Source organism: Macadamia integrifolia, chromosome 13 (assembly GCF_013358625.1).
Source record: "Macadamia integrifolia cultivar HAES 741 chromosome 13, SCU_Mint_v3, whole genome shotgun sequence".
Lineage (NCBI taxonomy): Eukaryota > Viridiplantae > Streptophyta > Magnoliopsida > Proteales > Proteaceae > Macadamia > Macadamia integrifolia.
In genome coordinates, this window is record NC_056569.1 from 9,138,929 (window position 1) to 9,166,194 (window position 27,266).

At 39.7% G+C, this 27,266-nt stretch overlaps 1 protein-coding gene and 1 pseudogene across 6 annotated transcripts; both read right to left on the reverse strand.

The window, feature by feature from the left end:
- Positions 1 to 1,564: 1,564 nt before the first annotated feature.
- Positions 1,565 to 18,135, reverse strand: LOC122059822 (nuclear transcription factor Y subunit B-3-like). 6 transcript variants are annotated; one of them, XM_042622856.1, is made up of 6 exons: positions 17,898 to 18,135; positions 17,319 to 17,569; positions 17,036 to 17,165; positions 16,847 to 16,855; positions 16,027 to 16,104; positions 1,565 to 2,096 (listed from the first exon to the last, which is right to left on the reverse strand). In XM_042622856.1, the coding sequence occupies exons 2-5, from the start codon at positions 17,561 to 17,563 to the stop codon at positions 16,036 to 16,038; spliced, it is 453 nt and encodes a 150-aa protein (XP_042478790.1). In that variant the 5' UTR covers positions 17,564 to 17,569; positions 17,898 to 18,135; the 3' UTR covers positions 1,565 to 2,096; positions 16,027 to 16,035. The 6 variants fall into 6 exon arrangements, with proteins under 6 accessions (XP_042478790.1, XP_042478789.1, XP_042478788.1 ...); XM_042622855.1 differs by lacking the exon at positions 17,898 to 18,135 and adding an exon at positions 17,714 to 17,869 and having other exon boundaries at positions 16,847 to 16,852; XM_042622854.1 differs by lacking the exon at positions 17,898 to 18,135 and adding an exon at positions 17,714 to 17,865.
- A 7,378-nt stretch (positions 18,136 to 25,513) lies between these two features.
- Positions 25,514 to 25,632, reverse strand: LOC122060324 (annotated as a pseudogene).
- Between the last annotated feature and the right edge of the window lie 1,634 nt (positions 25,633 to 27,266).

A 27,266-nucleotide genomic window follows, 5' to 3' on the forward strand; every position in this document is an offset into this window, starting at 1 on the left:
TATTTTGAGAAGACAACGCTCTTGGAAGTACATGTTGTAATCTACAACTAATTTACTAATAACCACTTTTTGAACTTTTTGAGTTTTGATAGAAATTGCTTCCAGTTGGATTTAGTGGTTCAACAATCTTAGTGATACTTATCATGAGTAATAACATTCTTCTAGTTGCCCTAGTTTGTTTTTTCTAGGAACTTTGTAAGTTAAACTTGCTAGGGTGAGAGGGAGATGATGGTTAATCACTTGGATGTCCTTTTGTGCTTCCCTCAAAATAGAAAAGCAAAGAAGGGCAATGACTTGATTGTTATAAGAATGCACTATGGGTTTTTCTTTTTCTTTTTCTTTTTCTTTTTTCTTTTTTCTTTTTTCTTTCTTTGGAATTGAAGATCAGCAAACTGGCATTGACACCATAATTGACCAGACTCAACCGGTTGAACCGACCAAAGTGTCTGAAATTGGAATCAAACGAGAAAAAACATAAAACACCAAAACCGATTGCCTTTATGGTCTAATCTAATGCCTAGTATAGTTCTTAAAACTATGATTCACTACTAAACATTACAAACTGCCTTCACAACCATAATTCCACCAAACCAGAAATCTATCCACAAAAACATTTTACAAGTTAGCCAATAGATGAGCTAGTTTTACCAGAAGGACAAGAAAAGCAAACCATAGGGGTACTAACCTAGAAATTTCATATTTACAATCTACAAAAATATTAGCTAAGTTGAGTCTGATTGAAAGGAAAATGATGTTAATACGGAAATATTACCTGAGTTAAGTCTTTTTTTTTCTTTTTTGGTAAAAATAGATTTATTTAGAAGAACGGGAAAGACGCAAGGATGCCAAAAATTGATCTTAAATCCAAGGATCGAACCAAACTGTCATGCCCGTCATAGACAGAGCCCTCCTTGGCCCTTGCTAGAGAGTCAACTAAACTATTTAGCTCCCTAGGAATGAAAGAAAAAATACAAACGCCAATAAGGATTGGGTAACCACCTCCAAAACATTCCAAATGTAGTTCTAATTTTATTTTACTTCATAATCCCTTGGGTTTGGAAAAAAAAAAACTAAATATGGCAAGAGTCTCACCCAAAAATATATGATAAGAGTTTTAAGTTACATAATCATATCATGATTACAATTGTTTCATTTTTCTTTAATAAATATTTTAAATTCTCTTTCAAACCATTTTTACTTCCGCTCCCTTTGCTTGGAAGATAGAATCTTAGAGATGCTCTAAGGATGGTTTGTTGTATCCCATCCAAAAAATTAGCTATTTTCTTTGCATTTCCCCACAAATGCATTGTCATTTGTCACAATATCCTGATTCCTTCATATGTTCTCGTGCTTCAGCTTCTTTGGATTCACCACCATAACAAAAACTTCAGAATTTCTAGAATAAAGCCAAAACCAGGGTTGGGATTTTTATGCTTCATCTTGAACCGCATCAGTTTCTTTTCATCATGGTTTTCTTCCTTGTGAAGAAAATTCAGTCCAAAACATTACTCAAAAGCCTCAAAATACCTATTAGCTTTAGTTTCCATTTCAGTTGCAATCAAAGTATCAAACACCAAAAATATATTTCATTACGAGGCATTTCAAGAGTGTTATCAAACATCATTCCAATTCATCTGAAACCCTATTAATCATAAAACCAAAGGTCATTACACTAATTGCAAAAGAAAAGATTTGAGTGTTTGCATCCTATTAACAAATGTAATTGTGACCGTAAATTCACTTTTGTGGTGTTTTAAAACCTAAAATCCAATAAATGTGATACGTGATCAACTACAATACTATGAATTGCAAAACACATTCCCCCAGGTGAAGCTTGACAGTTGATCCCATGACCTCCTGGGGCCCCTGCTGGCAGGGGTACTACCAACTGCACTAGCAGAGTAATACCAGTAGTTTACTATCAATTACTACTTCCTGAACCAGATGGCCTCCACATCACCTGATGAGGTGTAATAAATATCCCTACTAGAATCTACTGTGAGAACATAACCCAAACAAGATTTAATTGGTGTGCATATTCCATCAATCCAATCGCAGCATCAACAAAAGAAGTCATTTCCCTGCTGCACCACTAACTGCAAAACCAAACATTCAAGCATATTAATCAGCTATTGCATTCTCCACATTCACTAATTATTAGAATATAGAAAATGTACTTATTTTAGGGTGATCCATCATCAGAAATAATAACTAAACACTTTAAAACAGGAACCATATTTAGGATGAGCTGAACTAAGTAGAAAAGAACAGTCTGACAAGCATGGTTCTAGTACGAAGAATCGGCCTCCATGGATTCCAATTCCAATTCCAATTCAAACTCAATTCGAATCAGTAGGAAATCAGCCAATAGGATACCTCAGACCATGTTGACAAGTGCCTCAAACATATGAAGGTAAGAAACTTGCCTTGTTTTCATTAATAAGTCAAGAGAACATAAGGTGAAGCCCAAAGAATGAAGGCAACACACAGTGACTTAAGAGTCAACCCTGTACTAAATGTTCCCTTCACTGTTGTCAATGAAATACTGAGTATCCACTTACCATGCACGACAATGGAATACTGAGTATCCACTTCCCTTCACTGTTGTCAATGAAATACCGAGTATCCACTTACCATGCACAACAATGGACACTAGGATATGATGCCCAGCAACTAAAATTGGATAATTGTCAGTGAAAGCAGTAACTTTCTCGACTCAGAATTGTGTTACTCCTGAAGAAAGGTCTCTTCAGAAGTATGCACAAAAATTACCAGTTCCACTTCACTTTAAACTCATTTTGTGGCAATATATTGGCAAACTTCTTCCAATTACTGAAAATAGGTCGAGTTCTTGCCATTGGTCCTACGCTACCAAGTTCAACAGAACATATTCCTTTAGAATCTAATTTAGCATTACATGTATGGCATGCTCACATGCATCACCACTTGGATTGCTACCTAAAACTCATGGTGGTAATTTGGCCAAAGAGTTCATAGTTTTTTTTTCTTTCAACAATACATTTTTTACACGCTGAATAAATGTTTGAGCCACATTGCAATAATTTTCCACAATTTCTCAATTTGCTAAAAACGGCTTGGTTTTCAAACAAAATAATCATTTGGCCCCTGATTTTAACAAATTTTACTTCAAACATTGCAGACTTTCTCCAGTTAGAGGCAAGGACTAGAAACAATCCAATGGGAATGGAAGAGAAGGGACAGTCATATGAAGCATCAGCAACAATACTGATGCAAGGAATGTTCATTGCAACTCTGACGGTTCATTTGATCCCAGCACTAGATAGATTCAGCCAGTTGGATAATTTATGATGCTGATAAACAGTTCGTTGCAGCAGGGTCAATACATATTGACAGCTCATACTCTTCAGCAGCTGAAGCAATTGCAATGAAGGAAAGACCCATTAGTGGCAAAGGAGCTGAATGTGACACTTATTCAGATCAGAACTGATGCCAAGCAGATTGTAGAGTTTCTGAAGCTGCAGTACTCTGACCATGGATTTTATTTGATCTATTATTAGAAATCTGTAATCTGAGGAAGGATTTTCTGTGTAGGTGTGCCAAGATGCCCACAACTTACCAACGTGGGCTAGACTGAATAAAATATCCAGATCAACTAGGTCTTCTTAAATGACCTCATGCATAGATCCATTGCATGAATTTGATAGTTTGTACTAATATTAATACGAAATGAATTAATAACGGTGAGCTTTCTCTCCATCAAAAAGGGGAAAAAAAAAAACAGCAGTGAGTCCAATTTCTATTTCAAACAAAAAGGTTAGGGATGGCATTCGGGGACTTGACATAAAGCTAGTAGAGGGATGTCTTCATCCCATTTGGATGATATTCAAAACCATGAGCATACACTTGTTGATACCCTTTTATATTGGAGATAAAGTAATAAATCAAAAAAAATATATTAACATTAACACATATAAAAGGAAGGAAAAATGCTGAATGCTATGCACTCACATGACAATTAATCACTTGGCCAACCATAACTCATGTAACCAAAAGACTTCTCACCTAGTTCTGAGCCAGCCAACCAACAGCTGGTCCACAATGTTCTGCACTGTTAATCACTTTCAAATTTAAAAATGCCAAACTGACAGCCACTGTTGGGAAAATTACTAGACTGTCCAAACGTCCAACAATTCATGAAATTGTTTTAATTTGCTTCTCCCCCCCCCCCCAAAAAAAAAAATTATAGGTATCTATGTGTCCATTCCATGTGGAATGTTCAGTTACGATCATCAAGACAGCAAAACACCATAAATTTATTGCGTACCCAATAAACGACCTATAAGAATTGGCCATAATTTAACATTTCATGGCCACCACTAACCATGTATTTGCACATGATTGCTGTAAGCCATGTACATTTGCTTAATTTGGAACAGACTTTCACATCAGGTCAAAGCACACAGGATAAAGACATAATACCTGATTGGAATTAGAACTTCATAGATATTTAATATATGTAAGTATGTAACTGCATTACAAGTTTACCCATGTAATATATGAAACAAAACAATGTTTGCTAGAGCATATCAGGGCCCCTACACCAGTAGCATTAACAAATTTCCATCTCTTTAGAAAAAAAAAACTATCAAGTTATCTAACAATTTTCCTTCAGCACTCCCCAAATATAAAAGCAACAAGACCACGTGACTGCTAATGCCTCTATAACATGGTTTTTTTTCCTAAAGAACCAATCTGAAATATTCATGAATCGGGCAGGAAGTTTGGAGCTTTTATCCAGTTCAAACCACTTTCTACAATTATTTTCTTTGCTGATACATTTCATATATAAGTAACATGGCATACTCCTTTCAGTTCCCTTTTTGTCTCATAATCTCCATTCCATATCTTCTATTCTTCCTCGTGATAAATTATGTTTGATAGATAAAAGACCTTCCAATTCCTTAACTTCCTTCAACTTGAAAATTTTCAACTAAATTGGAACTCCATTCATTTATAGAAAGAGAATAAATTTCTGATATTCACAAAACAAGAAGTTCAATGACTAAATATTAAGGAATGTTTGTATGGAAAAGGAAAATGGCCCTAAGAAATACCACAGTATTGCCCAAGAATGACCAAATATAAGGAGCAAATGTACAAATTACTAATGACAACAAGCATTACAAGGTAAAATTATATATATATATATATATATAGAGAGAGAGAGAGAGAGAGAGTGAGAGAGAGAGAAACTGATCCAAACTGAATGATGGACATAGTTCTAAAACAAGATTGAATCATCCAACTAAAATCATTGAATTTGATTTTTAAATTATTTTTATTGGATTCAAATAGGGGGTATTTTCTTATTTATGAATAATATCTTAAGTAAATAAAACCATTTACTTAAATGATATTTGGCATAAATAAGTGCCAAAAAATGAAAATCTCCAAAGTTTCCCCAAGTTTCCCACAATTGGGAGAAAAAATGCACAAGAGAAGGTCGAAATTTTCCATGTTTCAACCGAAACATGGGAAACCTGGTCAAAACCTGTCGAAACCAGGTCAGCACAGGTGATTTTTTAAAATCCCCTAAGGTTTCGTTTCGACCTAGGTCGATACCTGCGAAACATACGAAATTTCGCATCTTTCACTCGAGTTCTCGAACCATGCTCTTCTTTATATTTATAATTTCGTTTCAACATTATGTATTTATATTATAAGTTAATATGTTATGATGATGATTGATGATTGATGATTGATGATTGATGAAGATGAACTTGGTTTATTCAATTTATTGATTTGTTTTCATGATGAATATCTTGCATTGGTATGAAGTATGAACCTTTAATATTTATTTAGCATATGAATAGTAGGATTCAACTAGAATTTGAGTCAAATAGAATGGTTTTATAAAAAAAAATAACACGGGAACGCTTTATTCAATAAGATTCTTATGTCCGCCCGCCTTATCGCCAAAACGCTCCGAAAGACCCTCAGCCGCCTTGATCGCCTCACCGCCTTAATAACCTTGAGGTCCTTTAACATTAATTGGAAAGCCATCTTCTTTGATGTTAATTCCAAGATCCATGTATTACCCCAAAAGCCTGTTAAGGACTCCTCAAGGAACAGGCTCATTGTTGTCTCCTGGGGTCTCCCTATGACTATTATCCTCTCTCCTAATCCCCCCTCCCCTGAGTGGTTGTAGCATTTCTTTCTTCTTGTTACCCTCTTGGCTTGTGTATTTTTGTTTTCTTTCCCCTAGGGGTTTTATATTACTTCTCTTCTTCTTTAATGCATTTCTTATTCACAAAAAAAAAAAGAAGTTACTTAACATTCCCAACTCATGTTCGATATATAACTAAATAATGATAACACCACAACAACATCCAAAACCTAATCCCAACTTAATGCGGTTGGCTACATGGAGATTCCAAGCAAGGACGAGTGCAAGGATCCATGCAAAAAGCTTGACGGGAACTAAATAATGATAATATCGAGAGAAAAATTGTTAAAAAATAGATTAAAAAAATACAAAACACAATCTAAAAAATCAAAATTTGTAGATCATGCATAATTATTCATCATATATCAGTTCCGATCTACAAAAACAAGGGTGATAAACAGAGCTGCAATAACTATTGAGACATAAAACTTATGAGTCATATGATAAAACTTTCGGAAAAGGTAATCGAAACCCACGCGAGAAGAGAAACTAATATCTCGGGGAACCAGTTCGGTTTTATGCTAGGTAGATACATGACAGGCGATTTACCTACTTAAGAGACTTATGGAGATATCTAAAGCTTACAAGAAGGACCTCCTTATGGTCTTTATTGACCTTGAAAAAGTCTACAACAGAGTCCCTAAAAAGTTAATCTAGCATGTTTTGGAGGAGAAAGGGGTGTCGAGCAGATATGTGGATATAATTAAAGACATGTAAGAGGGTGTAGTGACTAGTGTGAGAATCGTGGGAGGCCAAGGTAGGGAGTTCTTGATTTCTACTGGGTTGCATCAAGGTTCTGCTTTAAGCCCTTATTTGTTTACGCTTATCATGGATGACCTAACCAAGAACTTCCAAGGGGATGTCCAATGGCGTATGCTTTTTGCCAATGATATTGTTCTTATGGATGAACCAGCAACAAGGATTAACGACAAGTTCAAGTTTCAGAGATCTACCATGGAGTTGAGAGGTCTCAAGATTAGTAGAACAAAAAAGGAGTATATGGTGTATAATTTTCACCACACGGACGGCTAACAAAGTGGTGAAACTTGAAAGAGAGATTCTGTAAAGTGATTGTTTTAAATTTTTGGGGTTCACCATAAACAAGGAAGGTAATATAGAAGATGATGTTTCCAACATAGTTAAAATAGGATGGATGAAGTGGACAGGAGCCTCTGGGGTGTTGTGTGATCAACATTCCTTTAAAGCTTAAAGAAAAATTCTATACGGTGGTAAGACTGGCGATGATGTATGGGGCAGAATGTTGGGCAGTCAAGAAGCATAAGCTGAGTGTAGCAAAGATGAGGATGTTGAGATGGATGTGTGGAAAAACTATGAGAGATAGGATAATGTACGACAAAGTTAGAGATGACTTGGGAGTAGTCTTGATTCAAGACAAACTCTGAAAATGTGTTTAAGGTGAATATGGACATGTCTAGCAAAGAGGTCTCGGTAAGGAGTGACCAGATCGAGATGGAAGGAGAAAGCAAAGGTAGGAGTAGGCTTAAAAAGGCCATAGAGGATGTAGTGAGAAAAGACATGCAGAGGCTAGGTCTTGACTCCAGTTTGACCGCAAACAAAGCTATTTGGAGGGCAAAGATCCATGTTTCTGAATTGTAGGTGAGATGTTCCTATGGTACCTCTTTTTTTTATATAATAAATTGTGGATCCATGTAGCCGACCCCATCTAGTTGGGAAAAATATAGGCTGTTGTTGTTCTTATATATCAATCCAATCAAAAGCCTAATTTTCATTGACACTTGCATTTTTGGACCAAAAAATATTAAAACAATTGCTTAAAAATCCAAAATTGGAAGACCAAGCATAATACACATCATACATCAGTCCATAAAACAATAAATTCTTTACTTTTATTTTTATCAAAAAATAAAAAATCTACTTTTTCCATTAACAAATGCATTTTTGTGGATCTTTTAGCAAAATATCCATCAAAACCATATGGTCCAACAACTAAATACAATCTACTAAAAGGACACAATAAAGTAAAGTAAAAACTAACACTACCACTAGCACTAAACTCAAACTCAACACCTGACACGATAGGGACACTATCCTATTGTGATCAACACCAAACACTTGGCCCCTTCTCTCTTTTGCTGTTTTCTGGGAACTATATTCTCGGTTTGGGTCTCTTAAATAAGTGTATAAATCTATGTCTGTGACTCATGCTAGTAAGTGTCTATGGGATATCATGATGTGTGATAAAAGTAGGGATATAATTATTCAGGAATACCGTGATGTAATATCAGACTCTTCTATTTAATATATATATATATATATTTCCCATAAAAAAAAAAAAACACCAAACACTTCACTATAACAGAGTTATTATCCCACAGAAAACATCGTAACACCATTGACAAGGGAGGAACCAAGAGTATGAGATTGTGCATGTTGGGACTGGGCATGTTGACATGGGGAGAGAGGAGGTGAGACAGGTACAAAAGGTTATACAAGTCAACATTGCCATTATGGAGACAGGTCCACCTCCAATGTTGGACCATCTCACGTTGTGGGAGTTGGGGGCAACAGCGTATCGTTTCAGAGATTTGCTAGAGTTAAAGAGAGGAGCCAAGAGCCAATTTGAGCAGGCAAAGGAGAGGACAAACTTGAAGGACCTGCCAACTATAATGTGGCATTTGCTACGCAGGCTCGTATCACAAATATGTTGGGATAAAATGGGGGATAAGCTCTAGAGGGTTGGAAAGGCAGCAACCAAGTTTCTCACATTCAATAGTTGGTAATTCCTTTACCAAAAAAAATAGTTGGTAATTCAATTGTGTGAAGGATACCCACCATCTGAACATGTTAGATATTAACTGCTGCAGAGGAGGGAAATGTAGAGGCCCCTACCCCCTGGGAGATTCAACACCACTTCCTCCCAATGTAAGTGGATGAGCTCAAGCGAGCTTCAACCAATTTAGAAGAAATGTGTCACCATAATATGACTTCGATGACCATGAAAAAAACTCATCAACATTAAGTCACATCTAAATGGACATATGGTCTTTCACAAATCCATCAATGCTTCCTACCATCAAAAGACAGCTAACTACATATCTAAAGAGATGGACCAGATTGTCTAGGAGATTGGAGAACAGTATATTGTCTAAGTGATCATAGACGAGGCATCCTACCATGCAATGGGGAGCAAGGTTCTAAATCTCAGATTTCAACCAGGTTTCAACTGCGAAATTTCAACGAAACCAGGTACTTATTCTGGGCTATGTGAAACTTTGGTTTCAACCTCCAGAAAATGTTTTTTGGTCTATTTTTTGTGTACAGCCTATTTTTTTACCTCTTAAAGCTAATCCGTGAACTATTTTCACAAAAATAACACCCAAAATGGAGCTTGTGGTGTTAACCCAAGTATGCTAGTGTGCGTTGTATGATGTTGTATACTAGCCTTATCAATTTGTTATACATACTAAGTCTACATATACTTAGATATTATAAATGTAAATAAATTATTAAAATAATCAAAACATATAACTTAGATAGTGAATTAGTCATAAAACAATTGCCACTCAATACCAGGAGGAGTTCTAGGAGGCTCCAATCCACGAGGTGCTTACCACTACAGATGTCTTAACCGCTCCTCTGAATGCAACAGATATGAGTCCCATGACATGTTTTGGGCCCAATTGTTCTGAAAGTCCATCATTGCCCACCTATAAGCCCTTTCATTAACATGTTACAGGTATCCCAACCTAAGAAATAGCTCACTGAGACTGCGAGCATTATTCTAAATCTTGGCAATTTCAACCGAAATTTCGCACATTTTGGTGGTTGCGACCCAACCCAAAATGAAACCAGGTATGACCGAAATTCATTTCGGCCCAAATCTCGGAAATATCGGATAGCAATAGCCTAGAAGAAAAAAAATACTTGGTTTAGAGCAGGTTTCGAAAATTACAACCTAAATTTTGATTTCGACCGAGATCTGGAAACACAAATATGAAGGTGTGGAGGTGGCATACATTGTTGCTTCGAAAGAATTCTACTATGCTGAACAACAAAAGAAGTTTGGGGAAAAAGTGGGTTTACCTTGAAGCTCCAAGAAGTCTTCTCTAGGTTGATAATCCAAGATAGCAGAAGAAGATTGCAAAAACTTGAGAAAAATCTGATATTTTTGTGGCCAAATTCCCCCTCTCTTGGTTGAAACCCACGAAACATAAGAGAATCTGTCAAAAAATTGGAAATATGTTTCCACCGGAACATGTCACTTATATAAGAATGAAACGGAGTAGTTTGGTCAAACCATACGAAACTTGGAAAATTTGGTCGAAACCAACAACATCATGGTTTCGACCCCCAGTATTATCACGGGCCATACCAAAATTGGGAAATTTCAGAATTTCGACAAAAGTTTCAGGAAGATTTAGAACCATGACGAGGAGGATACTGGAGATTAGGAAACCTCTCCGATTCAAGGCCCCATAAACAACCCCTTGCCTTGATCTGATTTTGCAAGATTTGGCTAGACTCCTAGATATCAGAGAGCGCATGCAGGGTTCAAAATATCGGGTTGCGACCCTTGGGGAGACCGAAATTTCAATGGATACCTAGGAAATTTCAAGGAACACAAGGAATTTTCCCTGTTTGGTGGTTTCGACCCCCAAAATTTTATTTTCTTATTATTATTATTATTTTTGTGTACATCCTATTTTAGACATTTCTAGCCCATTCACATAATTAGTTTCATGAAAAAAAACACCTAAAATTATACTTGTGGTGTTGATCTATAAATATTTGTTGAGGATTAATACGCATTTGGCTTTGAGTGGATTCCCTGGCCATGCAAGGGGAGGATTTTTTCTCTTGTGTTCGTTGTTCTCTCCCCTGGTATACCTAGTCTCACATTTTATTTATATTGTTATTAAAAAATATAATGTGATCTATAAGAGTATAAGTAATTACATTGCTCTCAATGTAGAAAAATGTTCTACTTCTCAAAATAAGTTTGATTGGTCAAATGATTTTATATTTTACATAAGACTTTTTATATTAGGTAGAGCAACAAACCAGCTTTCCAACTAATCTAAGATTGCTTAACAACAACGACAACAAACTCAACCTTATCCTAACTTAATGGGGTTGGCTAAATGGATCTCAGCAAAAAAAAAAAAGTAAATGAAAGTAAAACGTAAGAAGCCTGGCACCAGCAAGTCTAAAAAATCTCAGCTAAAAGGTTATTGGTATAAGAGAATGCTCCTCCTGGCAGTGGAAGGCACCAATGAGAGGGAATGCGCAAGCATTTCCATGCAAGGCAAAGTGATCATTTCACACTTGTTGTGTCTTAGCACAAGAACATGCCAAGAGGTAGCGTTCTTTCTTCCATATTATTTTTATTGAAAAATTTATGTTCTGGTTAAACCTTATTTGGTGTGCACGAACGTTGTTTAAATCACCCTAAATGGAAATAAATTTTTAGACATCAAAACAAAAGATTATTTCACCACATGTTTGGCCTTTAGTGATGTTTTATAACAATACGATTTATGAAATTTTTTGAGTTGTGAAAAAACCTAATATTTGAAAGTTGAATCACCACTAAAACCAAAAATTCAGTTTTTTTACCCATAAAAAAAATCAATTTTTTACCTTGAATTGGGGGTTGACTTTTTATCCTTTAGGGATTTGAATTTAACTATTTTTTTAGATTCAAATAGGGGTTATTTTCTTATTTACAAAACAATATGTTAAGTACAATGATATTTGGCATAAATAGGGGCTAGATACATAATATAATAGAATAAAAAAATATATTTAAAAATTAAACCAGCGCCTTGCACCAAGGCATTGGTTGCCTAGACTACAAAAATAACACTTGAATGCCAAGGCAACACTTTGACAACTATAGTCTATAAATAAGAGGGAGAGATGGTGGATATTTTCAAAGTTGATTATTAATCCCAAGGAGAAGCTTTGTTGGCAAGGACCATCACTTTACAATTAAGAGGTCGTGAGTTCAACTCTCCTTGTCAAAATAAAATTGTTATTATTGGACTAACTAAATACTCTAATGAAAAAATAGGGCAAGCTCAGCCCACCCTAATCCCAAAAATGCCAGGCTTGGGCTGAAATATCTCAAGTCGACCTAGGACTGGGTCGGGTTTGGGTTGAGCCCTGGGGACCTTGTGCTGGGCTATTGTTTTCAAAAACCTGGCCAAGCCCAGGCCAATTTCACCCCTACTTTCAGTTGTATTTGTTTAAAAATGTTTTGCCTTATTTCTTGTTTCTATTAACAATGCAAAAATGGTCTAGTAACACAAAATACTTTTTAATTTGTCAAAACAAGAAAACAAAAGGTAATGTTTGGTGATATGATATCCCTAAAATAGCTTTATAAAGATTTTACACTAATAAAATGATAATAAGAAGTTAGATGTAGCTCAAATACATGATAAGTTATGAGAAAGCCGTTTGAGGTGGCATGGCCATGTTCAATGGAGGGCTTCAGCTGCTCCAGTTTGGAGGAGTGATTTGATTTAGACTCAAAGATCTCTAAAAAAAAATAGGGTAGGTCTAAAATAACCCTAGGAGAGTGTGACTTCAAATAGAGCTGATTGGAGGGCAAGGATCCATATAGCCAAGCCCCCTTAGTTGGGATAATAATAAGGATCTATGGTGTTATCAATAGAAAACACTGGCCAACTTTTTGGTGGGTTCATGGCACTGACAATGCTCAAACGAATCCAACATAATTTATTATGGGTAATTTACTGCGCCACCCCCTGAAGAATGCCACAATTATAAAAACACCCCCTTTGTTTCATCAAATTAGACTTAGACCCCCTACCGTCAGTCATTGTTAAGGAATATACCTTATATACTGACGTTAGCAATTACATTTGACTTTAAATACCAAAATGCCCTTACTAAATAGGAAGTACCTAAACTACACATCTAAAAGTTCCCATCCCCAAATTGATCTGAGCCGAAGTTGAAGTCGGACTCCTTCAGCAAGCCAGAGCTCTCTCCAGTCTTCAAGCCTAGGAACTAAGGGGATCGCGTGGTTTGGAGGTGGCGGACCTATTCCGGAATGATAGCGAGTACTCCGGTGAGGTCTTAGAGCCTCTAAGCCTCGGAAGGAGAGAGCCTTGCAAAGAAGGCAGAAGATGGGGAAAAACAAAGAAAAAAAAAAGCCCTTTTCGCCGGCGAAACTGGGTGGTTGCCCAAGGTATCCCACCAAAGAAGAAGTTCCTGAAAATATCCTCAGCATCAACATCTGCTTCATAGAAATCATTGAAACCTTGTGGTCTTCGCCTAGTTGCGGGTCTATCATATACGACTTCATTAGGGCCAACAACATCATACCTTTTCCTGCTCTCTTCATCATTAAGGCACTGAAATGCTTTAGAAACCGCCTTAAATGATTCCTCAGCACCAGGAGCTTTGTTTTTATCAAGATGGACTTTCAGAGACAGTTTCTGATATGCCTTCCTAACGTCTTCAACAGAGTATCCCTTTTCGAGCCCCAAAATTTCATAATAACTCTTCTTCCTTATCTCTCTCACGATCGAGATCTGCTCCTCTATGTAAGACTTGGCAGAACTCGAAGAAAACCCATCTCATGGGACTCTGTGCCTAACTGAAGAATTAACCGAAAATGTTGCTTCGTCCTGGGGAACACCGTTTGGTGTGGGTGAATCCGGAGCCGGAGGCTCACCATATTCACCTTCTAGCTTCAATAAGAAGTCATCGACAGGAAGGGTTGGATCGAGGCAACGAGCTTTAGAGATAAATTTCAGTGTACGAATACGATCACCTAGTTCCAATTCAGCAAAAGACGACGAAGGTCGAAACGGTTTTGGTTTGTTTGGATAGTTTAGTGGTTTCCGAATTTTCAATTGTTCGAGAAATGTTCCTTGCAACCTTCAACAACCAAGGCAACGAAATAAACAAAAGTGAATATTAATTTGATCTTCCTTTTCCTAATGAAGAACCGATTCAGTAGAGAACATTATCCATGAAAGTTCATTTACTTCTATGGGAGACCAAATGGGGACGGTTTCTTCATTACCTATCTTAGGAAATTTTAAGTGCTTAGGAAATGCACACATTTCCAATTCTTTTCTGAATCCAGATCATGACATTACAAAGATTTCATTTGATAAGGCTCTCAATATTTCCAGCAAGCAGTAGATGAAGGAGAGAAGAGAGAAGGAGAATGAAATGTTAGGTAAAGAGGGGTATTTTTGGGATAATGAAAATGGGTAACATATCAGTGTTTTACTCATAAGGGCAAAAGTGTCATTTCATAGCATTTCTTAACGGTAACTGACAGTAGGAGGTCTGAGTCTAATTTGATGAAACAGAGGAGGTGTCATTATAATTGTAGCATTCTCCAAGGGGTGGCGCTGTAAATTACCCATTTATTATTGGAAAAGTTCAGTGGAAATGCTGTCCTCATTATTATCTAATCAAGGGCTAAATTTCAATCCAATCTAAATGTATGAGAAGTCAATTATAATTGACTAAATTGAGGCACAAACACGGGGAAGTGACCTAGACATGATGCACCATAAAGTTGGGATGGACCACAAAATTTGACATGTGGTCTAGCTAAGGAAATTCCTACATATATAGCATCGAGAATGCACAATTTACTCCACATGGAGAAACAGCTGTCAATGCAAGAACCTTTTTCTTCTCCAAATGTTTAACCATGAATGCACAAGGCATGAACCAACTGCTTCCCTTCTTCAATAAGTAATTAGTCCTTAACAATGTGGACAGAAAAAGAAAAAAAAAACAGAGGGACCATGGTAATTTCATTTTTCATCTGTTTAACATATGCTTTGCTCAAAAGAGTCACATATCATGGCTACAAAGTACAAATGCCAGGAGGGGATTGACAATATTATGCCAGACACCACTGGCAGCAGCCATAAGCACAGTCAGGATTTTGCCACGGTTGTAGCTGCAATTCTCTGGTGCTAAATATCAGGTTAAGCTGGGGCTTGTGCTGCAGACACTGCTGGTGGCAAATGCGAGCAGTGGCTCCAATGCGGGGTGGTGTTAGTTGCAACACATGGTGCAGCTACTTCCAGTAGTGGTAAGCAGTGTAATGGCTGATGAGCATGTAATGCTTCTGCGGAGGGCCGGAGGCAATGCATGCAACCTGAGGCCATAGCTTTTATTTGCTTCTCAGATAGACAGACAGATGGTCCACTTTGAGAAAAAAAATAAAAAAAGATGTATGAAATATCTCCACCATGGAGACCAACCTTTTTTTTTACCCTAGAGCTATACAAAGAAAATTTTTCCTTTTGTAGTAGTTTTTTCTGCCTTCCCCTTCTTAAGCCCTCAAGAATGAAAAAGTGTGTCCAACTCTTCAGTGAATCATTAAATGAGGGCTAGGGTGTAAGTGAAAACCATAAGATACTAGTTTAGCAGAAAAGGGGTAACAAACACTAAAACGAAGACACCGAGAGTTTGAGATATAGAAACAAAACATCACAGTTATAGTCACGGCAGCACAATTGAAATGTAGTTGAATTAAAGAGAGAGAGAAGGAGCTCAATCTCTCCATCTTCTAAGAATATAGATTTTATGCTTCATGTTAGTATGGCAATTGGCCGTTTTACCAATTAAAACCCACATTCAACTTAAAGGCACTAAAAAATGAGAAGCCATAAAACTGTGTTTAGGTTTTCAACAGCTGCTATTTTTTTTCCTCATCAGGGTAGGTTTTTGGGGAACAAGTGCCTTACCTAACAATGTTTTTTTTTTTTTTTCTTTCAATTTCAAGGAAAAAATACTATGCAACACAATGTACAGGTTTTATTATTTACCTGAGTAACCTAGTCTCCACGGACTGAAACAACATCCTTTCTTCCACCCTGGTCTGCAGAGCGAACCTTACTGTCACCCTTTAAACATAGACACCAAATGGGAGATTAGTCTTTCCCATGGATTAACAGGCTGGTAGGACAAAAAGCATGGCTTATCATTGAAAACCAAATGATCATGCTGTCAAGAACTATATGAAAGGTTCTGTACAAGGTGCATGGCCTTGTACAAAACCTTTCACCTTTTTTTCTTTTTTGTACTATTTGTCAATTATTTGTTGGACATGACAAGAAATCATGTTTAGGCATGGTGAACTAAAAAAGACTTCATCCATATGATGTGGTGGAATCCTCCATGGGTGCTAAATGGATCAATGATTAAGATATCACCATTTTTTGGGAAAAGAACATCCTAAAATTTAAATGTATGTTTTTTCAAATTTTTTTTATTGCATTTCAGAAAAATATTTTCCCCTTTCTTAATCCTTGTGCAATTTTGTATAATTATCGGACATACTGTGACCCCATCAAATGCCAGCCAAACGGACTCTCCCTCCAAAAAAAAATGCAGCAGTTCATAGACTACGAAGGTGACAAAGGGAGGCACCACTAGTAGAGCACATTGACTTCAGGACTCAATTCTTATGTAGCACGAAGCGCTTGGGGCGTGGGGGTGACACTTTTTCCTTCACAACAGTTCAGAGCGCATACCCAGTTTTAACTCTAAATATGAACAACTGTTTGTTTTCTTAATTGAAAAGATTATATCATGTCAAATTATCAAGGGAAATGAAAAAAGGTATCAGAGGTAGAAATGAAATACCTCCATCTGCTGAGCAAACCTCAATAGTTGAGCCAATGAACCAAACCAATCAACAGGGGGAGGGAAAAAAAAAATTTGTCAATACTCAGCAAAATAAATCATGATGTTACATAATGGCGAAAGGAGGATCGGGAGAACCAACAAACTCAAAAATGCTTTAAAAGAAAAAAATGCTTGCATCACCAGTACCTCTCTGTACATCTGCAAATACAACTTGAGAGGCTCAACATAATCTTCAAACCCTAGCGTCGCCATGGCCCACAACAAATCGTCCCCATTAATTGTCTTTCTCTTTTCTCGGTTACACTTGTCGCTAGCCCTAAACCATTCATCAATTAAAATTAGAAGCTAGTAAGTTGTAACATGTAAGGAAAAAGAATTGTAAAACGACAAGAGTATTGAGAACCCATAAAAGGTTAGTCATTTATTAGAGGAAAAAAATATTATCTAATTGAATCAGTGAAAGATATACTCGCTAGTGATGAAGCTGATAAACTCAGAGACACATTCCTGCACGCAATCCTTGGCCTCCTTGGCGATCTTCCCATTGGGGGGCACAACCTTCTTCATGATCCGACTTATGTTGGCAATGGGAAGGAACCTGTCCTGTTCTCTCGTTGCAGAACTAGCCGATTGAGAACCCCCACCACTGCCACCGCCGCCTTGTTCACCCGAGTGAACACTCTCAGGAGTGCCTGGAGCTCCAGACTCCGCCATGAAACCCTAGAACAAGTTTTTTAGAACCAAACAAAAAAGAAAATTAAAAATGTGGAATCATCAGAATCAGTGTAACTGTGTAAGTAATAGTACTTGCAGTTTTAACTAAAAACAAAAGGATAATCACGCAAAAATAAACGTAAACCTAACCCTAGCCATAACGCCATGTGCAGTAAGCAGAGAGAACAAATGAACACAGAATAGAATAGCTGTTTTGAGAGATTTTGAATTTGAATTTGAATTTTGAGAGAGAAAAATGAGAAGAAGGAGAAACAAATAAGAAAGAAAAAAAGAGCGAGAGGAAGAGAGAGATTCTCCTCGGTTTGGTTTTTACCGGTGAATGAGATTAAAATAAATAAAAATTGGCGGGGAAAGGTGGCGCCAGAAAATGATTCGTCGAATCGAAGGGAATTTGAAAGCAAAAATGTGTTTCGCTTCGGATCCCTACCGTTGGAATTTATTTTTTCTTTCCATTTTTTTTTTTTTCTCTCTCTCTCTCTCTTCCAGAAGCCCGACGGCTTGTGTTTTGTACTCTCTTTTTGTCTCCTACTCTCCTTCTCTTCACAGTTCACACTACAGCCACTCTTTCTGCGCCGCGGGCACGGAAATACGAAATCCCCTCTCTTTCTTGTCGGATGGGTTCAATGCCAATAATGCCCTCTATTTTTTATCGTCCGATGAGGAGCGTAGGGACCAAATTTATTTCCATTAACCAGTGGCATTAAGAGTAATTATGCTTCCTCCCATTTCAAACTCCCTGGTTTGCATCATTCCCATCTTGGGTAAGGCACTTCGAATTTCTTTTGGGGGTGATGGTTCACATAAGAAGAAAATATTTTGAATTTTTTACGCACGCATGGTAAATTAAAGGAGAAGAGTGGCTTGGGGTTCGAAACCCAAGTCTGCATAATAAGGCACTCTTGGCTAAGGAGGCATGGATGTTGTAGGATGATCTCACATACAAATGGACCAGATTCACGAGGGTTATGTACTCTCCCAATTGGGATTTCTTGGACGCAAAAATGGGAGCCAACTTGTCTTGGACTTGGCGGAGTATTATGGAGGGTCACTCAGTGTTGCTACCGAGAATCTGTGGAAGGCAGAACGTCGATCCTGCACAAGCACAGAAAGCAGAGGCCTGGAGGTGGCTCTGGGATCAATCTTCCGATGCCCAAGTTAGAGAATCGCAGAACAGTATTTTCACAAGAGTAATGGTGTGGGTGTATTGACTTACCTGCTTCTGTCTTCCTGGTTTCCTCTTGTAGGGTTATCCCCTATAGAATCCTACTATGAAACATCCTCCTCCTCTTACGATCTTAGGGCGATTTTGATGGACTCCCTTTCTTCACATCTTCCTTCCTCTAGGGGGGAATACTCCCTATTTGGGTACTTTCTCCTCTTCAAGGAGTTAGTGTCCTAATATGTCTCTGCCTCCTGAAGAGGGATTAAGCCTCTATCTCCGTAGTTGTGGTCATAGTGAATATCCTTATGGTTGGTTACCACGTGTCTTCACCCTACTGGGTGGCTAATTTGAACGTATCAGAAGCCCCTCTTACTGCCACTGAGAAGCCTTTTCCAGTGGGAGGACGCCTTCTTTCTTCTTCTTTAAGTGCTCCTTCGGTCCTTTCCGTTAGGCTTCGGACTTCAGTTTCAACCAAGGGAGGCAACTTCGGTTAGGTTTGCTCGACCTTGGCCTGAGCCTCCAACCGTGAGAGGACCCTTCGGTCAGGTCTTCTCGACCTTGGCTTGAGCCCCCGACCGTGGGAGGCCTCTTCGATCAAGTATGCTCGGCCTTGGACTGAGCCTCTGACTGTGGGAGGCCCTTCGATCAGTTCTGCTCAGCCTTGTCCTGAGCCCTCGACCGTGGGAGGACCCTTCGGTCAGGTCCTCTCAGCCTTAGCCTGAGGCCCCAACCATGGGAGGACCCTTCAGTCAAGTCTGCTTGGCCTTGGCCTGAGCCCCCATCGTGGAAGGACCCTTCGGTCAAATTATCGCCCATGCGTTAAGCTTGTGTGAGGCTTGGGAGTTATCCCTAGTGACGTGGCATGACCATTAATGCTCGGGTAGTCGTACCATTTCTCATCCCCTTAAGGGGTGGCCCTCATTCATGTGCCACTACTATTTTTCCTTCACAGAGCCCACCTTTGGTTTCGGTTTTCTATTCTTGTCATCCTTCAGTTTCATCAATTTTCTTCAGAAGTAAGTGTGTCCAATGTCTAGTTCTCCCAAGTATAGTCCTTCATTTTTTGAGAGGACAATATTGAACCGAAGGGGTCAACACTCTGGGGGTATCCGAGGAATGTCCTCAGGTTCTTCCCCGGATCCGCCCTCTTCCCGTGATTCCTCGTTCATAGCCACACCACTTGGATCTGAGGGTGGCTCGAATGGTGAGGAGTTTAGAGAGAGAGTGTTTGAGTCCCGAGCCCAAACCCAGGATGCCTTAGAGGTGGAGGCACGCAAGATAGTGTCTACTATGGACGATCCCAAACTTTGAGGAACTGAAGGCTTCCTATAGTATCTCGGATATGTTTGTGCTCCAAACCCCGAAGCCAATAGATAGGGCTAGTTATAGGAATCCCTGGGAGTTATGTCTTTACAAGGAGACTTTCAAAGCTGGCCTTTGGCTCCCCTTTCACCCCTTTTTTGCCTAAGTGTTTCGGCACTATGGGATCTGCCCAACGCAACTAACTCTGAATAGTTGGCACAAGTGTTGAGTTTCATTGTCCTCTTCTCTCGACATCGGAGGCCACTATCCATTCCCCTTTTTGTCAATTGATTCCTCCTTCATGCCAGTAAGGGGCTTTCGGGCTGGTACTACTTCAGCCCTCGAAAGGATCTCCGACTATTGAATGGCTATCCTTCGTCGATCCATGGTTGGAAGGAAAAATTCTTCTTCACAAGGTCGTCGAAGGGGGTGCCCTTCGATACTATATAGGATATCCCCAATTTAAGGATGGTGAACTCTGCACCTACCCTCTTCAGGACAGAAGCAGAGTCGATTGCGATAGCGAAGCTCTATGGCACGTGCCCTCCAATTGAGTTCGAAAGTCTCAAATCGGATGCCGTGTTGTTCAGATTCGGGATTAGCCTGGGTGAGTCCCAGGTCTACCCAAGTTTGTTTTGAACCAAACCTTCGGCCTTCGTACTGACTGTGTGTATTTTTTCTTAGTGCAGTGCAACTTTCAAGGGCCGAAATACAGGCCACTACCGCCGAAAGGCAAGCGAAAGCTAAGCAGGATCTGCTTCACAAGCAACAGCAAGAGGAGAGGAACATAGGGAAGGGGAAAGCTTCGACCTCTGATCCCCATGCCAGCAAGAGGAAAAGGGCGAGGTGGAAGACCTGACGTTGGAGGTTGTTCAGGTGCTCGCAGCTCCTAGGCGTGTTCCTGAGTCAACCGAGGTCCCGATCGAAGGTTCTTTCAAAGTCCAGGTGTCACTCAGGGTCGTACCGAAGTTGGCTTTGTTCCGAGGTGATCCGTCAAGGAGGACGACACTTACGCTATCGGTCATGTTGCCAAAGAGATCATTCAGAAGGGCAGGCTCCCAAAGGACATTGTCAAGGCTCAGGAGCAGAATACTTCGGCGATGAACACCAGCATTTGCTTTTTTCTGGCAGGGGTATGTCGTTGTCCTTCTTAATACTTTTTTTCTTTTATCACTGATGTTTAATAGAAATGACTAAGTGTTGATTCATCTTGCATACTAACAATCAGGTCGCTCAGGCTACCATTAGGGTTGAGGCCTGAGGCTCTGTCCTGAAGCCTTAAGAGGACCGAACACGAACAATCCATTATTGACAACGAGGGGACTATTTTGCTGCAAAAGGTGCAGAACTTGGAGGCCAAACATGACCAAGCCCGCCAAAAGCATGAACGCTAGCTTTCGGAGCTGAGGAACATGTGCTGAAAGACTTCGAGAAGCCGAGAAGGCGGGGGTCAGGAAGTACAAGGCCTCAGAGGCTTTCAGGAAGGCAGTGACCCATGCAGCGGCCCCGAGTTATACCATGGGTGCAACCGAGGTCTGAGACTAGGTCCTCGAGCACCACTCGGGAGTCTCTTTCGAAGGGAGTGGCCTCGTCTTCGAGGACAAGGAAGGCTACCCCTGCGAACACCGAAGCCACCGAGGTTGCCAAAGACAATGAAGACGACGGTGTCGAACAGACTCACAAGATCCCTCTTATGCCTAGCCATGATGGGTCCGATGGTGACCTCCCCCTCTGCGCCAACAACAAGGTTCTCCCAGCGACCGATGCCTAGTGTAGTTTCGGCCTCCGGGCCCCTTTATGTAACCTTGGCCTTTGGGCCTTTTTGGTGAATGAAAAACTCCTCTTTTCTTTTAGTCTCTTACTTCCTATAGTTTTCTCCCCTTTCTTTTTTATTATTAGTTATTTTTATCTCTTTTTTTTTTTTTGCAATGGTTGAATCCAAAAGATTGTCGAGATACTCGCTGACCCGATGGCAACGGCGTGAAGGCTAAAGCTTCTTCATTAATAAATTTTTCTAAGTGTCAAGTTACTCTTCGGCCCCAGCTTAAGAAGCTTTTTTCGTCGCTGAAGATAGAAGGTCGAAGGTTAATGATGGAGGTTATTTGGCAATCTTTCCCCTCAATTTTGGTGGGTCTTCTTTGGCTCTGTGATCCTATAAATGAAGGATCTTGCTGATGTGTAGGACCAAGTTCCCGCTTCGGTCAGTTCTACTCGGCCTTGACCTAAGCCCCGAACCGAGGGACTATAGGGGGCCCTTCGGTCAGGTCTGCTAGGCCTTGGCCTAAGCCCCAAATCAAGGGATGATGTCAGGTCTGCTTGGCCTTGCCCTGAGCCCTGAACCGAGGGATTATGGGGGGCCCTTCGGTCAGGTCTGCTAGGCCTTGGCCTGAGCCCCAAACTGAGGGATGATGGGGGACCCTTCGATCAAGTCTGCTTGGCCTTGGCCTAAGCTCCAAACCGAAGGACAATGGGGGGCCCTTCGATCAAGTCTACTCGACCTTGGCCTGAGCCCCCAACCATAGAGGACCCTTCGATCAATTTTGCTAGGCCTTGGACTAATCCCCCAACTGAGGGTCCATCTTTGAATCATGGGTCATTACTTTAGAATCAATTACCGTGAACCAGCTTTCTATAAAAAATCCTCTAACCAAACGTTTAGGGATAAGAAGCTACAAATTACACCTACTTAAAAAAAATGACAAGTACTGAGAATTCAAAATAATGGTAAAGTAAATGTGCCTAAGCCGCCGCCACTACTGGTAAAATTTCCTCAAGTTCTTTGAATTCCATGATCTGGGTACCCTTTCTCCCCCCGTAGTCTATAGGTGATAAGAGTCTGATCGTATTACCCTGGTGACTCTGTAAGGTCCTTCTCAATTTGGAGCTAATTTCCCTTGATGCTTCGGGTCCGACACCTCTACCCTTCTTAAGATGAGGTCTCCCATTCTGAATTCGTTTCTTCAAACTTTGTAATTGTAATGCCTTGTCACATTTTGTTGGTAAGCTGCAATCCTTTCCTATGAGTCCTTTCGCATTTCATCTAGGAGGTCCAGGTTGGCCTAAAGTCCCTCCTCGTTTTTTCCTTCGATGTAGTATTGGATTATGTGGGTCATCGCACCTATTTCGACTGGTAGTACAACTTCTGTGCCATAGGTTAAGTTGAATGGTGTTTCCCTAGTGGCTAACCTTTCAGTTGTTTGGTAGGCCCAGAGGATGCTATGCAGTTCGTCTGCCCATAGTCCTTTTGCATCGTCTAGTCTCTTCTTGATGCCTTGTAGTAGTGTCTAATTTGTTACCTCTGTCAATCCGTTGGTCGGGGAGTAGCCGATGGATGTCTTCCTGTGCTCAATTCCGAGGGCTTCACAAAACGAGGCAAAAGTTGGATTGGCAAACTAGGTTCCGTTGTCTGTCACTATCACTCTGGGAATCCCGAATCGATAAACCACCACATTTTCAAAGAAGTCTCGTACATTCTTTCTTGTTATTGTGGCCAGTGCTTTGGCCTCTAGCCATTTAGTGAAATAGTTTATTGTCACCACAACAAATTTTTTTTCCTTGTAGCCACCAGGTTGTCCATTCCCCACATGGCGAATGGTACGACACTTGATAGGGAGAAAAGCTTAGTGGCGTGTTGTCGAGGGACGGGGCAAACATTTGGCACTTCACGCACTTCCTGACAAAGTCTTCGACATCTTCATGGTCTGCCAGAATAGGCCTTACCGCAACACCTTGTGGGCCAAGGCTAAGCCCCTAGATGTTGGCCACATATTCCTTTGTGCACTTCTCTGAGAGCATATTCGGCATCTATAGGGTCCAAGCACTTGAGGTATAGTGTGGTGAACCCTATCATGTACAGCGTTTCGTCTTTCAGTAGGAATCATGCTGATCTCATACGTACCTTCCTTGTTTCGTCCCTATCCTCCTGGAGCACTTCCTCCTTCAGGTACTTTATTATGAGATCCATCCAGCTAGGGCCGTTCTCGTTAACGGACAATACCTCTTGGGGACTCTTGGTACTCTGCTAAGGTAACACCTCAAAATATACCGAGCATCCTAGTTCCATGTAGTATGAGGTAGCTAATAGTGACAGTGCATCTGCGCTAGCATTTTCTCCCCGTGGTACCTGCTTCACCTTGAATTCCCTAAAAGTTATTGCTTTTTCTCGCACCTTCTTCAGATATTCCACCATTCTCTACTCCTTTGCTTTATAGTCACCATACACTTGTCGTACGACAAGCTATGAGTCACTATGCATAACTAGCTCTTACACCATCAAAGCTTGTGCCAGATTGATTTCGGCTATTAGTGCTTCATATTCGGCTTCATTGTTGGAGGCACTAAAGTTGAACCGCAAAGCATATTCGATTTTGAATCCTTCAGGACTAATTAGCATGATTTCTGCACCGCTTCCTACCCTGTTAGATGTTCCATCCACATACAATACCCAAACCCTGTCTGTTAGAGCCTCGATCGGTTCCTACGGTTCATCTGGGAACGTCATCTCGGCTATGAAGTCTGCCAGTGCTTGTGCTTTAATCACGGTCATTAGCTTGTATTGGATGTCGAACTCCTCAAACTCTATAGCCCAATTTACCAACTTGCCAGACATATCGGCTTCTGTAGTATCTTCTTCAGGGGTTGATCCGTGAGCACACATATCGTGTGTGAGTGGAAGTAGGGTCTTAGCTTCCTTGCCCCTATCACGAGGGCATATGCCACCTTCTCTATCTTCCTGTACCTGGTTTGTGCATCTAATAAGGTTCGACAGACATAGTATATCGGTCGCTGCTATCTTTCCTCTTCTTTTAGCAGTACTGCACTTATTGCCACAGCCGATATAGCTAGGTATAGTTGCAGAGTATCCCAAGTATTTGGCTTTGTCAGAAGAGGGGGTGTTACTAGGTACTCCTTTAGCTGTTCGAAGGACTTCTCGCACTCCTCTGTCCACTCAAAAATCTTAGATCCTTTAAGGGTTTTGAAGAATGGAAGGCACTTGTCAGCTGACCGAGACATGAATCAACCCAAGGCAGAGATTTTGCCTGTCAACTCTTAGACTTGCTTCACATTCTGTGGGGACTTCATCTCTCGGATTGCTTGTATTTTCATCAGGTTGGCTTCAATCTCCCTTTCCAAGACGATGAAGCGGAGGAACTTTCCTGATGCAACTCCGAATGCACACTTCGTTGGGTTCAGCTTCATATCGTATTCCCTCAATACTTGGAATGCTCGCTCTAGGTGTAACATCATAATCTGATATTTATACCCCTACTTATGGACAGACAAAAAGAAAGAGCAGAGGATGCCAATACTGGCATGGTTGGCAGCTGTGGAGTGCTAAGAAGGCAGAAGTGACCCCACCTACTCTTGTTCAGCCCGCTAATATCATTGGGGAACTCATCAGGAGTTGTGGACAAAGAGGTAAAGTAAATTATAAGACTAAGAATAAAAAAAAAAAAAAGAGGGGGGGGGTGCCACACAAGAACTTCCCAGGGGGTCACCCATCCTAGCACTACTCTCACCCAAGCACTCTTAACTAGGGAGTTTTGATGGGATTTGGTGCAACTATGCTGATATGATTGTACCCAAACCGGTAGGCCCAAACTGTCCAGCCCGTTGGACTGACATAACATAATTTTCACATGCCTGCACTATGAGGCCCACACCCCTACTGTGAAAATCCCCATTTTGCCCCTATGTAAATAAGTTTAAATAAGTTATGAAATGTATATTTTAAAGTTAGCAATTGAGTGAGGGAAATAATTTATAAATTAAATTATATAATAGTTAGTTAAACATTTAAACATTAATATATATATAGCTGCCTTATATAAGGATTAATAAGGGTCCAACCAAACAAACCCTTAGGACTATTTGGGCTGGGCTATAAATAGCCTAATAAGAGTTAGGGTGAGATATTTCTCACTTAAATCGATTCCTACTGTGAAGTACAACAAGAAGAAGAGAGGAGAAAAGAGAAGAAGAAGAAAGAAAAAAAAAGGAAGGGACAGAGGAAGAAGAAGTAAGAGAATAACTTTTTCACCTGAGAAATCTGCTAGACAATTCTGCCCTCAGGTATGTACCACTAACCCAGCACAGTGGATAATTGAGGAATCATTAATTAGAAGGGTAGGATTTAGGGTTTTGCCTAATTGGGAACTCCTATGAGCAAAATTCATTCCCAGTAGTAAAAACCCTAAATCTTAGAAGAAATAAGAGCTGAGAATTAGAGGGAATTTGTTCTTATCAATCTTAGAACAAAGGGTAATCATCATTTCAGTAGAATTCTATATAATTGAAGCTGGAATATGACTAATTAGGTAAAATTCTTCCCAAAAGCTTTAGGGCAGAATTTTATTCTATATTGGAATTGAGATTTTTATGAGAATATTGTTAAACTCTTTCCTAAAATTCTATTACAAGTCTAATTAGGGCTGGAATATAGATTTTATGACCATAATTAAGTTCATAAGAACTGAATTACTATCCTGTACAAGAAACCCTAATTTCAATAAGGGTTCAAAGGTTCTAATTGAATGAAACTCATCCCTGTGAACCCTGGAACATAGGGTTTTCACCAACCAAGTGAAATTCTATGCAATCAGAGTTGGAATAGGACTAATCAAGTAGGAAATTCTGCTAAAACCTATGAGTGGAATTTTATTCAATTTTAGAATTTGGGATTTATGAGAATTGATTTGAATTCCACCCTAAAGCCTGTTACAAGCTTGATTAGGGTTGGAAACCAATCCTATAACTGTAACTAATTATAATCAACTCTAAATTAAGGTTGAGATATGGAGAAATGACCCAATTCTGTGCAATTACCTTACTTCCCAATTTAATTATGACATTTTTGTAAAATAGGGTGTATCACCCCTAAGTATACTCAATTGTAAATTTGGATTTCCAATAAGCTGAATAGCCTGGAGGAATCTTATTCCGCAGAATAAGGAGAACCGGTGGGTCTCGATCGACCAATCGGTTTTGACCCAAGTAACCCACCAGTTAGGGTTCCTAAAGCCAGATGGGCTATGTAATAGGTTACTAGACCTTTGGACATAAGTTTGGATTTGAATATATAAAAATTAATGAGAAACATAACCCATGACTATAGGGTCCAATGTTTGGAATTTCATATGACCTCGAGGACTGTAAGTATGGATGAAACTCCTTCATCCAATGAGGATCTATTAGTGATTCTCTATATCTAATTCTACT

Excerpts from the sequence above, each read along its gene's own strand:
- LOC122059822 (XM_042622854.1), bottom strand. Across the intron at positions 17,166-17,318 it reads ATCAGCTTCATCACTAGCGA|GGCTAGCGACAAGTGTAACC; the intron begins GTATATCTTTCA and ends TGAATGGTTTAG.